The sequence below is a fragment of the Mugil cephalus genome, chromosome 12, assembly GCF_022458985.1.
Source record: "Mugil cephalus isolate CIBA_MC_2020 chromosome 12, CIBA_Mcephalus_1.1, whole genome shotgun sequence".
Classification (NCBI taxonomy): Eukaryota; Metazoa; Chordata; class Actinopteri; order Mugiliformes; family Mugilidae; genus Mugil; species Mugil cephalus.
Window position 1 is genome coordinate 24,945,524 of NC_061781.1, and position 12,254 is coordinate 24,957,777.

Consider the following 12,254-nt stretch of genomic DNA (forward strand, 5'->3'; position numbering starts at 1 on the left):
TTATCGGGCAGCCCTAGTTTTTAGATATGCAGTTTTGGAGTCACAGAACGGTACCATGTGCAGAGTTTGGGTCAGATGGTCTGAAGGGGTTTTGTCGCATGAGTCAGTTTTTCTAAATATTCATATGAAATGCTACAGTCAGAGCATAAAGACTGGAAACAGGGGGTAGTGTGGCTCTAAGGAACAACTCCTTCCTACCTGCATGTCCTGTATAGTTTTATAGACGTTATAGTTTCATGAGGCTTTTTTGCAGGTTCTGTAGTTTTTAGTCTTTGTAACAAGTAGAATAAAATGAAAAAACCTTCATTTGTGGAAAGTGTTTCTGAAAAGCCAAACAGTTCAGCAAATATCTGTGGGGGTTAAAATGGTTTATGTAATTGACCTTGAGTGTTGTTACAGAGCTGGACTGCAGCAAAAATCTCCCAGAGGCAAATCTAGCGGCTCTGCTTCAGCCTGCATCGTTTTGATGGATGTTGTTTAGTTTGTGTTTGGATTACGTTGTTCTCTTGGACGGGGAGTATTTCTCTCGTCAGAACCTACTTAACCTCGCATGACTCTGCAGGGATGAGCAGGAAAAACTGGAACGGCCAGTATCTGACAGAGCATCTGTGACCAATGTTCTTAAAAAACTCCAAAAGAAACACACACACACACACAAAAAGAAATGAAAAGGCAACAAAGAAGCGTCGGCCACAGGATGTAAGTGTTGCTTTTAGCCCTCGATGGTCAATGAAGTCCGAGGCCACGTCACTGGAGAACAGAGCTGAGGTTTCTGTGATTACGTGTGACGGCGGGGGTCACGCTGATCCGCTGTGCATCCAGATACAGCGGCTGTAAAAAGAAGAAGCAAATGTCCATTTGTTAACTAAGTGTTTATGGCTTTTTATGGATGCAGGCCAAAGAGCTCTCATCCACGCAGCCCATAATTATCATTGTGATTCTGTCCTGTTGACAAATGCAAGTCATCCAAACGTGCCGTGCAAACAGCCGCTCTGTTGCTCCGCAGACAGCTTCGCCCGTAATAACGGCAGTTTCCAGATTGATCAAACGTCTCGTTTGTGTTGCGTGGCATCACATTCACGGGAACTCTCAGTTAATCTTTAACCTTTAACCGTCTTTTCACTCTGTTCTTTCATTGCTTCTTTTTTTTTCCACTTCTCAAAATTACCCATTCATTTTATGTGTGAAAACGAGAACAGGATTTAATTAAAATCTTAAATGATGTTATTGTTTATGGAAATGTGGGAGTGTGAAAGAATTCAAGGTGTAAAGGAATTAAAATAAATCTATAGAATCTTTTTTTTTTGACATTGGCTGTAGTTTAATCTGTGAAATTAGCAGCAGTTTCATAATATTTATATTACTTTCAATGCGCCGCCTGATAAGGACCAACTGGTTATTGTGTAACATTTATTCAATATATCACCAGACGACAAACTAGATCAAGAGTTCACATGCAGATTAAAATATCTGATAAGAAGCTACAGAATATGTAATAATCCAGATGATTCAGGAAGTGTTTATAGTTTATAGCACAGTTAATAATATACTGATATAATGAGGTAACATCTACACACATGACCAGAGGATCAAATCTGACCCACAAGCCAGAAAATTACCTAGAAAAGTGCTTTTTGTCACTGAAAATAATAACTTCTGTCTCTGATTTGTCCACTGTGACCAGCAACGTGTCAGAATAGCACATATTTGTGTTAAAACACATATTTTTTTAAAGGACAGTTGATTAAATTTAAACATTCTCCTTATTTATTTGTAAAATGCACATATTAACTGGTGCAATTAGAGAAGAAGACACTAAACTCTAACAATCCTCAGTTTGAGTAAATGCTGCATGATGCAACATGTCATTTTCTAAAAGTCAACACAATATATTCATGCAAACTCAATATCTTCTTCTTATTTTTTTTTTAACTGTGTCAACTTAATTATGCAAGAACAATACGACTTTTCTGATAGAAACTTCAGAGTCTTGGCTTTAAAAGGAGACTAAGACCATGAATCAGCTCCAAAATGTTCATGAGCAGCGTTCAGTTACTTTGGGTTTGTCTCAAATGGGCGTTTTATCGCAAAAACGCTGGCATGATAAGTGTGTTTTTACCCTTTACTGGTCCTTCTTCCTTTGAGCCTAACGCGCATGTGCGTGGAGCTGGAGGTAAATGGGTCGATGAGAACGAGCCCGTTCAAAATAAAAGCTGTGTGTAAAAGACTAAAGGATGTATCTGCAGCAACGTAACAATGACAGTCTTTTGTGTCGATCCGGTCTCTTTTTTTTTTGTTGTTTTGTTTTTTCTTTTTTTTTTTTTGTGGTAGGAGGACCACATTTGTTTTTGACACAATGTAAATAAAGGCAGGGTCACGTGACCGCGTGGGTATATCCGAGGCGGGACGTAAACAGAGCAGCCAGACACGGTCCGACCCACGGAGCGGAGCAGAGCAGAGCGCACAGAAAGCTGCAGCTTTTCTGGGCTTTTAGCGACCCGCCGGCTTCCTCAGCCTATACGAACATTTCTTTCCAACTTCAGCTACAGTGATAGCTAAGTTTGGAAAGGCCAAAAAGGGGAAGAAACGTCGCGTTTTCTTTTGTGTTTTTTTTTTTTGTGCGTCGTCGTCGGCGACAGTTACGCGCAAGTGTGTTTTAGCCACCGCGTTCATAGATAGATAAACACTTGGACAGCTTTAAAAAAAAAATGGATAACACTGGGCCTCGGAAGACATGCCGCGGTGAGTTAATGTTATTATATATATTATTATTATTTTAATTACATGTGGATCCGCTGAGCTTTTCCCCGGGGAGCCCCGCGTCCAGGGGGCTGCAGAGGAATGAACGCGCAGCTGGAACATGTCATGAGATTACTCTGTTGTCTTTGCAGGATTCGTTGAAGATTTCTTCACGTCTGCTAAATTTCTTATTTACTTGGGCCATGCTCTGTCCACATGGGTAAGAAGAGTCCAGTTTACAGCTTTTAATCTGCATTGTTTAGTCGGCGCCACATATTACACATGTAGAAATATGTTCAACAAGGACAGGACGTTTTTTTTATATATACATATATATACATATACTGTGATGCTACACTAATAGGTTACTGTTGCATTATAAAAGGTTTTCATTGTGTATCCTGTTACAAAATACTGAGAAAGCTTTTAAATACACGGAATCAGAGAGGACTCTTATTATTTATGCAGCACCTGAACCACATTCCTCTCTCGGCTGCAGCTCTTTCCGGCCCCTAAATAACCAGAACTTGAAATTCCCAGGGCGACCGAATGTGGAACTTCGCCGTGGCCGTGTTCCTGGTGGAGCTGTACGGGAACAGCCTGCTGCTCACGGCCGTGTACGGGCTGGTGGTGGCCGGCTCCGTCCTCCTGCTGGGCGCCATCATCGGTGACTGGGTGGACAAGAACCCGAGACTCAAAGGTGAGCCGGCTCCAGCTGTTTCAGACGCTTTAGCGAAGCTGCAGGTTTGATCCTGAACATGCATTTACACTGTAACGGTTAGATTCACCCCTTGTGGAGTGTTCATCCAGAGGAATTTGGCAAAGGCACCGTTAGATTTAAATGGGGGAGTGGGACCGTATCCAGCCGTCCACTAATGAACTAGTGGACCAGACATAAAGCTGTTGTCTTGGGTCATTAGATTTCTGTCCCTAATGCCGGTCGTGATGTTTCCACAGTGGCCCAGACTTCGCTGCTCGTCCAGAACAGTTGCGTTATCCTGTGCGGGATCCTCCTGATGTTTGTTTTCCAGTTCAAAGAGCAGCTCACGGCGCTTTACAATGGATGGATCCTGGTAAGATATCACACCGTCTCTATTTCTGGTTTAACTCTCTGACCCCTGGATCTGAAACTTGTCTGCTTTCGCTGATATGGACACCGACGTCAGCGTGATTTATGGCTCCCTGAAGACGAGCAAACGGAGAGTAGTTCATCCCCGTAGAGCCGTGAAGCGTTGGACCTCACATACTGTACATGCATGTGCTCAGCGGAGTTGTCAGCGGTTTGTTGTGGGCTTGTTTACACTTGCTGAGCTATGTATGTGAAGAAGAAAAGGACCCGAGTCTGTAACAGGTCGAGGTTCGTCATGGGAACACAAAAGGCCGCCTGTTTGGGGGGAAATGCCTCCGACTTTGGCCTCTGCGTTTGTGAGACGCCTTTGGGTCCTGGGAGAAAGTGGGTGATTTTCACCATGTGACAGAGTTTAGAGGAACGGCCGGTGTCGCTCCGTGTGTGTGTGTGTGTGTGTGGAGAGAGAAGTTGGCCAAACAGAAGATGAAGTGTTTGGTCGAAGGCTGCGTCAGCAGGTTCTTCGAGTTCCGTCGAGTGAAATAAAAGACGAGTGCGAGAAACATAATCGGGAGTTTGGAATCGTCTCCGGTTCTATTCCGACCACAGCAGCTGGTCACAATCTTCTACTTCTAAGCTTTTTTTTTTTTTTTCTGCGTAAGTTGAGGTCACACGTTGAGTATTAGGTGTCACATGACGTTTTTTTTTTTTTTTTTCTCAGAATTTATAGATTTTTTTTTTCTTTTAGTTTAGTTTACATGCCGTGACATGTGATTGTGGCTCTTGACCTTTGTACCGGTTGTTTTTAGTCCTATTACCTTAATCTAATCAATTATATACTTTCCCCTGATTATACAGATGCATTTTGACCAAACACAGTTGACGGATGCTGAAACACATATTTTCTAAATCCCCAAATAATAGTGTTGCAAGCACAGCTACTAATCTACATTTAACCCTCCTACTGCCTTCAAATTTACTAACATTTTTCACTTTTTTATCCGTAACAAATAAAAGATTAAATAAAATAAAATAAAAATCCAGAGTTTATTTGTCAGGTACTTTATATTTGTTTGTGCCCAAATGACTCTTTAAATAAAATCCATCCAGAAAATCTGTTACACGACTGTGAAGGAATATGCAGCAAATATGCAGCATATCACCATAAAATCTCACTGATTGACTTTAAACTGAAAAGAGACGTAACATTTGGTGTGAAAAACTAAGTCTAATATCAAGAATAATAACATATGTTATGTTTCTGTGTCTGTGTCTTCATTAAACTAGGAAACGTCATTAAATATGGAGCAAAAAGCTGATCAAGTGACATTGAACTCTGATTAGAGTCAAATTGAACCCAAAGATAAATAATATGACAGTTAAATGATGAGGTTATTTTATATAATAATATATTATTTCACTTGATTTCAACAAACAATGTGCCGGGAGCAACCGTGAGTTCAGTGTCTCTTAATTATTTTGTGAAAATGAACGCGTTAATCGTGGCGATTAATTTAAAACTCGGTAAAAAAAAATAAAGTTTACTTCCAGACTCTTCAAAATGAAATATATAGTGTATGTTCTCTGTGTTAATTCCACGTTAATTCACATTATTGTCAACATTATAATCCACAAATGTGATTAATCGCAGTTAACTAAAGAAAATTGTGCAATTAATTAGTTTTTTTTAATCAATTGACAGTGGTAATATAGAATAGAATAGAATAGAATAGAATAGAATAGAATAGAATAGAATAGAACGCCCTTTATATACAGTGTAGAAGATTGTAGAGCATCTCCTAGTCAAAATAATGCCAAAAGTTATTATTTACAAAAGATTTATAGGATTAAAATATTAAATACTGAGAATATCAATATTTTATAGCAGCAGCTGTAAAAGTGTAATACTTGTATTACACACTGTATTTATTTATTTATGTATTTATCAGGGACAGAGCATATTAATGAACATTTTAAATAACGTAAATATGCCAGATTGTAGCCGAGGCTGATTTCCGTCCCTTGTCCCTAAAGCAGGTTGTTGTTAATAAAAAAATTAAAAAAAACACATGAGGAAAAAAGTGCATATAAAAAATGTATCAAATACAATGGGAGGAACTAAATACACGCACATAAACACTTGCAGGGGACAAACGAATTCAAGGGAAAGAAGAAGTGACTCAGTTTATTAGTGACCATGACAGGAAAAGAGAAATACCCAAGACCCAGAAATGAACAGATCTGTCTTATTGACCATTGTCCTAGATGAGACATAAACCCAAACGTACCTAAACTTATCCTCACTGCTCAAAGAGGCTTCAGCGTGTCCCGATGTCCCGGGGATGGAGCTGTTAACCCTCCTCCACCTGCTGATATCAAGACATGTTCTCAACAATGATGTGCAAACTTAACATGTATCATTTCTGGTTTTTGTTTTGCAGACAACCTGCTACATTTTGGTCATCACCATCGCCAACATTGCCAACCTGGCCAGCACGGCCATGTCCATCACCATCCAGAGGGACTGGGTGGTGGTTGTGGCGGGTCAAGACAGCAGCAAGTTGGCAGGTCAGCGTTTCTTTCCCGTTATCGTGAGATGTAGGCCTCACATGATGCGTTATCAGATGTGTTCAGTTCAGAGGACTTTGAGTCCTGAACGCTGACTCACTACGGTTCTTACCTTTTATGCCCCTGCAGTTTCCTCCTGATTGTTATAAGCTATTTAAAAGATTTCCTCACACGCTGGAAAATGCTCTGAGCACTTTGAACTCGATGACCTCTTGCTATGCTAGTAGCAGCGCTAAATATTAAACCAAAATATTAAAACTAGGCCGGTGTTATAATAAACTTCTCGCCTTCGTCTCTCGTGCCAAACAGACATGAACGCCACGGTGAGGATCATCGACCAGCTGACTAACATCCTGGCTCCCATGCTGGTGGGCCAGATCATGGCGTTCGGCTCCCACTTCATCGGCTGCGGCTTCATCTCGGGCTGGAACCTGTGCTCCATGTGTCTGGAGTACGCGCTGCTGTGGAAGGTCTACCAGAAGACGCCAGCGCTGGCGGTGAAAGCTGGACAGAAGGAGGCGCAGCAGCAGGAGCAGCAGCAGGAGCTGAAGCAGCTCAGTCCTCCGGGAGGTAACTGACGCTGACGTCTTTAATGGCGTCCTCACGCTCTGCAGTCGTGTCCGAGCACGTTTGTCCCATTAAGTCCAGATTCTATGGTTAGAGAGAGTAAAACCACAGCGTGCATGAAACGTGACCATGACGTATAAAACAAGCGACCGTCTCTTTACCTCTCACTTCAGACTCTGGTGAGGGCTCATTATTTTTGAAGAAAGTCAAAAGAAAATTCAAAATAGGTGTAAAAATCTTTTTTTTTTTCAGTTAGGCTTCTAATTTAGGAAAAATATAATAACTCTGGATGTATCTGCAGCATTGGTTGATGTTTAGCATTAAATGCAGCTAATGGAGGTGATTTATTCTGACTTCTGACTGTGGCTCAGTGGCTCAGTGGGTTAGAGAGGTTAGTGGTTCAAGCCCAAGAATGTACCACAAGCTGAAGTGTCCTTGAGCGAAACACTGACCCTCTGTGACTGAAAGGAGCTACATGAAAGCAGGACCATTTACCGTTAGACAACAGGCTGAATTACCGAGCTAACGAATGCTAACGTGCAGACGTCTCAGTACTAATGGGACGTAGCAGAATAATCTCCAGGTCAAACTCTGCTTCCCAAAAGTTATTTGCTGCCTCTGCAGCTCAGTTAAGGTAAAAAAAAATAAAAATAATGATGCAGTTAAGTCGTGTTTGTCCAGTCGTCGCTCAGATGCACAAATATTCACTGAGGTCACATGATCAAAAGCAACTTTTTCATAAGATGTTTGTCTTGTTCTGCAGGATGAATAATTTGAAAACTATTTGTTGGAAATAAGTATTTGTTAAAAACGCTATTTCATCATTTCTGAATACTGTGTTCGAGTTCAGCTCCACCCCAGTGAGATTCAGAAAACTCTGCACAGACGCACACATCAACGAAATTTCAATGCAAAAAAGCTCCAAACACAAGAATAAAAACAAAAAAAAAAAAAAAAAAAAAACAGAAAGTAGTAGTAGAAGCACTGATAAAGTGATAAAGTGATGAGTGCATTGGAATAAGATAATTGCAGCCGTGTTGTCTGGTTCCGTTCTTGATGCTGTAACCGCATATAAACAACAATCGCTTTATGACGGCCGTGTAATGCTGAGCAACCGTAAGTTGGCGTAGTACGAAGTGTGAGTCCACCCGGAGGCTTGTGTAACAGCCGTGACTCACCGTAACAGAATGTCATTTATTGTTCCTCCTATTGCACAGACTTGGAGAGCAGTCAAAGTCCCGAGGAGTCGTCTCAGCCTCTGATGAACGAGGCGTCGGGGGTCGCCAAGGCCGACGCCCCCAAGCGGCGCGGCTGCTGCTACCAGGTGTCCGAGCCCCTGCGCACGCTGAAGGCCGGCTGGGTGGCCTACTACAACCAGAACATCTTCTTCGCCGGCATGTCGCTGGCCTTCCTCTACATGACGGTGCTGGGCTTCGACTGCATCACCACGGGTTACGCCTACACGCAGGGCCTGAACGGCTCCGTGCTCAGCCTGCTGATGGGCGCCTCGGCCATCTCGGGCATCTGCGGCACCGTCGCCTTCACCTGGGTCCGTAAGAAGTGCGGCCTGATCCGCACGGGCTTCATCTCCGGCGCGGCCCAGCTGGCCTGCCTCATGATGTGCGTGGCGTCCGTCTTCGCCCCGGGGAGCCCCTTCGACCTCAGCGTGTCGCCGTTCCAGGACCTTTACAGCCACCTGATCGGAGAGACGACGCTGCCGGAGGCCGACCACAGCCTCACCGGCGTCCTCGCCAACGTCACGACCCCCGCGCCGGCCGAAGAGCTGCCGCCGCTGCAGTCCTACCTGTCTGTTAGTCTGCTGTTTGCCGGCGTCATTGCTGCTAGAGTTGGTGAGTAGAGTTTCCCTGGTTAAGTGGCAGCAAACGAAGGAACAAAGCTCCAAAATGCACATCATCATCGACTCTGTTATTAGTTTATTGAACCGGGACAGTTCACATTAATCAACACTGATGCATTAGCTGCAAGTGTAAATGTGCCCGACTTAGCACCGATGCTAATTTACAGAGGAGATCATACAATAGACAATTAAAGAACCAGATCAGATCAAGAAAACTAATAAGGCTCTAGGTCTGCGGAGGTATTTTGCATTTTATTTAATCTTATATTAGGTAGGGGGTCCCTGCTTAATCTCTCCATCTGTGTCTCGGGGTCTTTCAGGCTATGTGAGCACATGTCTGATTTATTTTTAACTATTTTTTTTAAAGTAAGCAGTTGTCACATTTCCAGGAATGTGTGTTTATTATTTTGTCATTGAAGTGGGATCGTGCATGATTAGCATTTTCACTTCCCGTCTTAAAAGAGTAAAGTACATCGTTTTTTTTTTTTTTTTTACTAATTATGACTTCCTAAACGTGACTGGAGCAGGTGTAGAGCTTGGACCTCATCAAGGTCATCACACCAGATGATACGGATGTTGTACGGATGTTGTACGGATGGAAGCGTAATATCTGCAACCTTTGGTGCCAATATAATTGGTGGATAATTGCTGCTGCAGCTACTGTTGAGTTGTTTTAATGTGGCTGTAAAAATAGGATTAGAGCTGACTCTTCATCTCTTCTTCTTTCTTTTTTTTTTTTTTTTTTTTTAGGCCTGTGGTCTTTTGACCTGACAGTGACCCAGCTCATCCAGGAAAATGTGATCGAGTCGGAGCGAGGTGTGATCAACGGTGTCCAGAACTCCATGAATTACCTCTTAGATCTGCTGCACTTCATCATGGTGATTCTGGCTCCCAACCCCGAGGCCTTCGGCCTCCTGGTCATCATCTCCGTCTCCTTCGTGGCCATGGGCCACATCATGTACTTTAGGTTTGCCTTCAAGAGCCTGGGCAGTCGTCTGTTCCTCTGCTGCTCGCCGGAGCAGAAAGTGGAAACCGGCGACAGCCCCTCACTTCCTACCACCGTCTAACGCCGCTAAAGAGACTTTGTCCTGGGTACATACTCCTCCAGCCTTATGCTAACCCTGTATCTTAACTAACATCATTGCTTGGACCTGGCAGGCTGCTAATGCTAATGTAAACCAGAGTGTAGTAACTTACCGTGCTGTGCATAGCAAATTAACGAAGCGTTAACCATTAGCAGAGGGAGGTGAGTCGGTGGCGTGAAGGTTTTCTGTCAGGGAGTCAGATAAAGAGCCTCAGCTTTTCATCTACGGATCCATGTTCCTGAACACACACTGTCAACATATTCTCCTTTGAGTAGCCTGGATTTAGCTGGAAAGATTTTTAAAAGGTGCTTCAGCTAAAAACAAAAAACAAAACACACAAACTAAACGAGCTAAATGAGGGAGGAAAAGCTGCAGGGATCAGACACCGAGGCCTTAACGAGCAGGACTGTCTGAGCTCCTCAAAGACGAAACGTTTCACATCCGCCTCTCAGCGAGCTCATCGGTGCTGTAGCTGTGTGCGCTGCTCCGCCTCAGTTAGTTTGCATATATTTATACACATGTGTGAGGAGCAGGTCTTCACGCGGAGCGGAGAGAACGGGGGGCGCGATACTTATTTAACCAAACACACACACACACAACTGGGATCTAGTCTCTTTAATATGCGCTTATAAGGGTCGTGCATTTAATTGTATTTATTCAGGAAACGCTGACGGTGGTTTCGCACCATTTGTAGCACTGTTGTGTTGCTTGCATGCAGCTTCGCCGTATGAGACACAATAGGAATCCTATGCACCCTGACCAGTAGCTCTCAGTTACCAAAGTTCATATATGGCATAAAAAGGAAGTGAGGGAAACCAGTTATGTGCATGAAGCATTCCAAATGTATGTTTTTACATCCTGTGACAGTAGCACAACTTTATTAGTAGTATATCCGAATACTTCTGAACCCACTCCAAGATTGTACTTCAGCTTCCCCGGCCCTTTTCTTTTTTTTTTTTTTTTTTTGTTCTCTGGAGTGAATTTTCAGTCGTGATTGTCATTACTCAGGCACTTTAAATGACCCTTATGACAGCTTATCAAGAAGCGTGATCAACCATTAGTTTTTTTTTTCTTTTTTTGTTTGCACAAAGGCCGAAGCCCTGAGACGTCCTTCCTGCACAGCTTTCACGTCGGCTTCTCTGGCAGCAGAGGCTGCGTCTGGGTGGGTTTTTTTTTTTTTTTTTTTAAAAAGGCACATATATCAACATTCAGCACCACATGTTCAGGAGGGAAAATTATTGTACCAACTCCTGTTTAAAAAAAAAAAAAAGAAACGAAAAAAACCTCAGTTTCCTCAAAGAGAGCCAGGGATCTTAGTCAGCAAAACATGTTAGATATAACTTTACTGCTGCAGACTGCCAACAGACTCTGGACCTGGACTCAGCCCGAGAGGCCGGGGGGGTGGAGGGGGTGGAGGGGGTGGAGGGGGGTGGGGAGGAGGTTGTTCCCCTTAATGCCGCCGTCTCTGGCTTCACGGGTTTTTGTGGCACAGAGTCAGACTTTTGCAGGATATCTGAGCAGAGTTTGGCAACGTTATCGAGTCCGAGTCCGAGCGAGTCCGAGCGAGTCAGTCTGCAGGAGCAAACGTCAAAGGTGCAAAGTGAAGTGAAAACACTTCGTGCTTCAGAAACCGATGTAAGATCACTAACACAGGTGCATCCCGGCCGTTTCTGACGCCTCTTTGGAAACTTGCCTTGACAGCGTTTTAACTTGGGGCCGCACACTCACCCCACCCCACAAATGAAGTCTCTAGCCAGTCTAGCCAGATTTCGAGCCGCGGTGGAGGAGGAGGAGGAGGAGGAGGGGGAAATATTTGGGTTGGAAATGAGAGCTCACCAAACCAGATGTAGAGGAACAGAGGAGCGATTCAGTGTGCAGGTGTGCTGGGAACGCTGGGAATGGAGCTCCTGCTTTCAACCTCAACAAATATTAGATCCGCTGATTCAGGAAATATCACACGTGGCCATAAACTCTATATATTTTTTTATGTAAATAACATTAGCTGTGAGTCAGTGTAAACCTACTTTACTTTGTACAATTGGAAAATGTAAAACAATATATATTGTGTATACTGTTGTTAGTCTTTGGGATTTTTTTTTTAAGTTTTTATAAACCTGGTGTTAACACTTTGTGATTTTTTGTTTGATTTTCATTTGAATGCAACTGTACACACTGCTTTAATCTGACAGTAGCAGCCTCTATATACAGACATATAACAGTGTTACTGTAGTTTAGATAGACGACAGGATTAAATCATAAAGGAATTAAATGTATTTTTGTGTAATAATTACACTCCACTGGATGAGAGGACGTTGGTACTTGTTGATTGTATTGCATGAGGTCTTTTAAATAAAGAAAACCTTTACAATCA

The 12,254-nt window shown here is 43.0% G+C and overlaps 1 protein-coding gene across 1 annotated transcript; it reads left to right on the forward strand.

The window, feature by feature from the left end:
* Positions 1–2,434: 2,434 nt before the first annotated feature.
* On the forward strand, positions 2,435–12,254 carry slc40a1 (solute carrier family 40 member 1). The gene is made up of 9 exons (XM_047601176.1): positions 2,435–2,742; positions 2,892–2,959; positions 3,280–3,439; positions 3,697–3,812; positions 6,247–6,373; positions 6,683–6,943; positions 8,158–8,790; positions 9,549–11,293; positions 11,324–12,254. Exons 1-8 carry the CDS (start codon positions 2,709–2,711, stop codon positions 9,863–9,865), a joined length of 1,716 nt encoding a protein of 571 aa, XP_047457132.1. The 5' UTR covers positions 2,435–2,708; the 3' UTR covers positions 9,866–11,293; positions 11,324–12,254.

What these genes read in the sequence shown, in the direction of transcription:
- slc40a1 (XM_047601176.1), top strand. Translation starts at nt 2,709, where the DNA reads ATGGATAACACTGGGCCTCGGAAGACATGCCGCG. An exon ending in AGACAGCAGCAAGTTGGCAG is followed by an intron (nt 6,374 to 6,682) that starts GTCAGCGTTTCT and finishes CGTGCCAAACAG; the next exon opens with ACATGAACGCCACGGTGAGG. An exon ending in CGTCATTGCTGCTAGAGTTG is followed by an intron (nt 8,791 to 9,548) that starts GTGAGTAGAGTT and finishes TTTTTTTTTTAG; the next exon opens with GCCTGTGGTCTTTTGACCTG.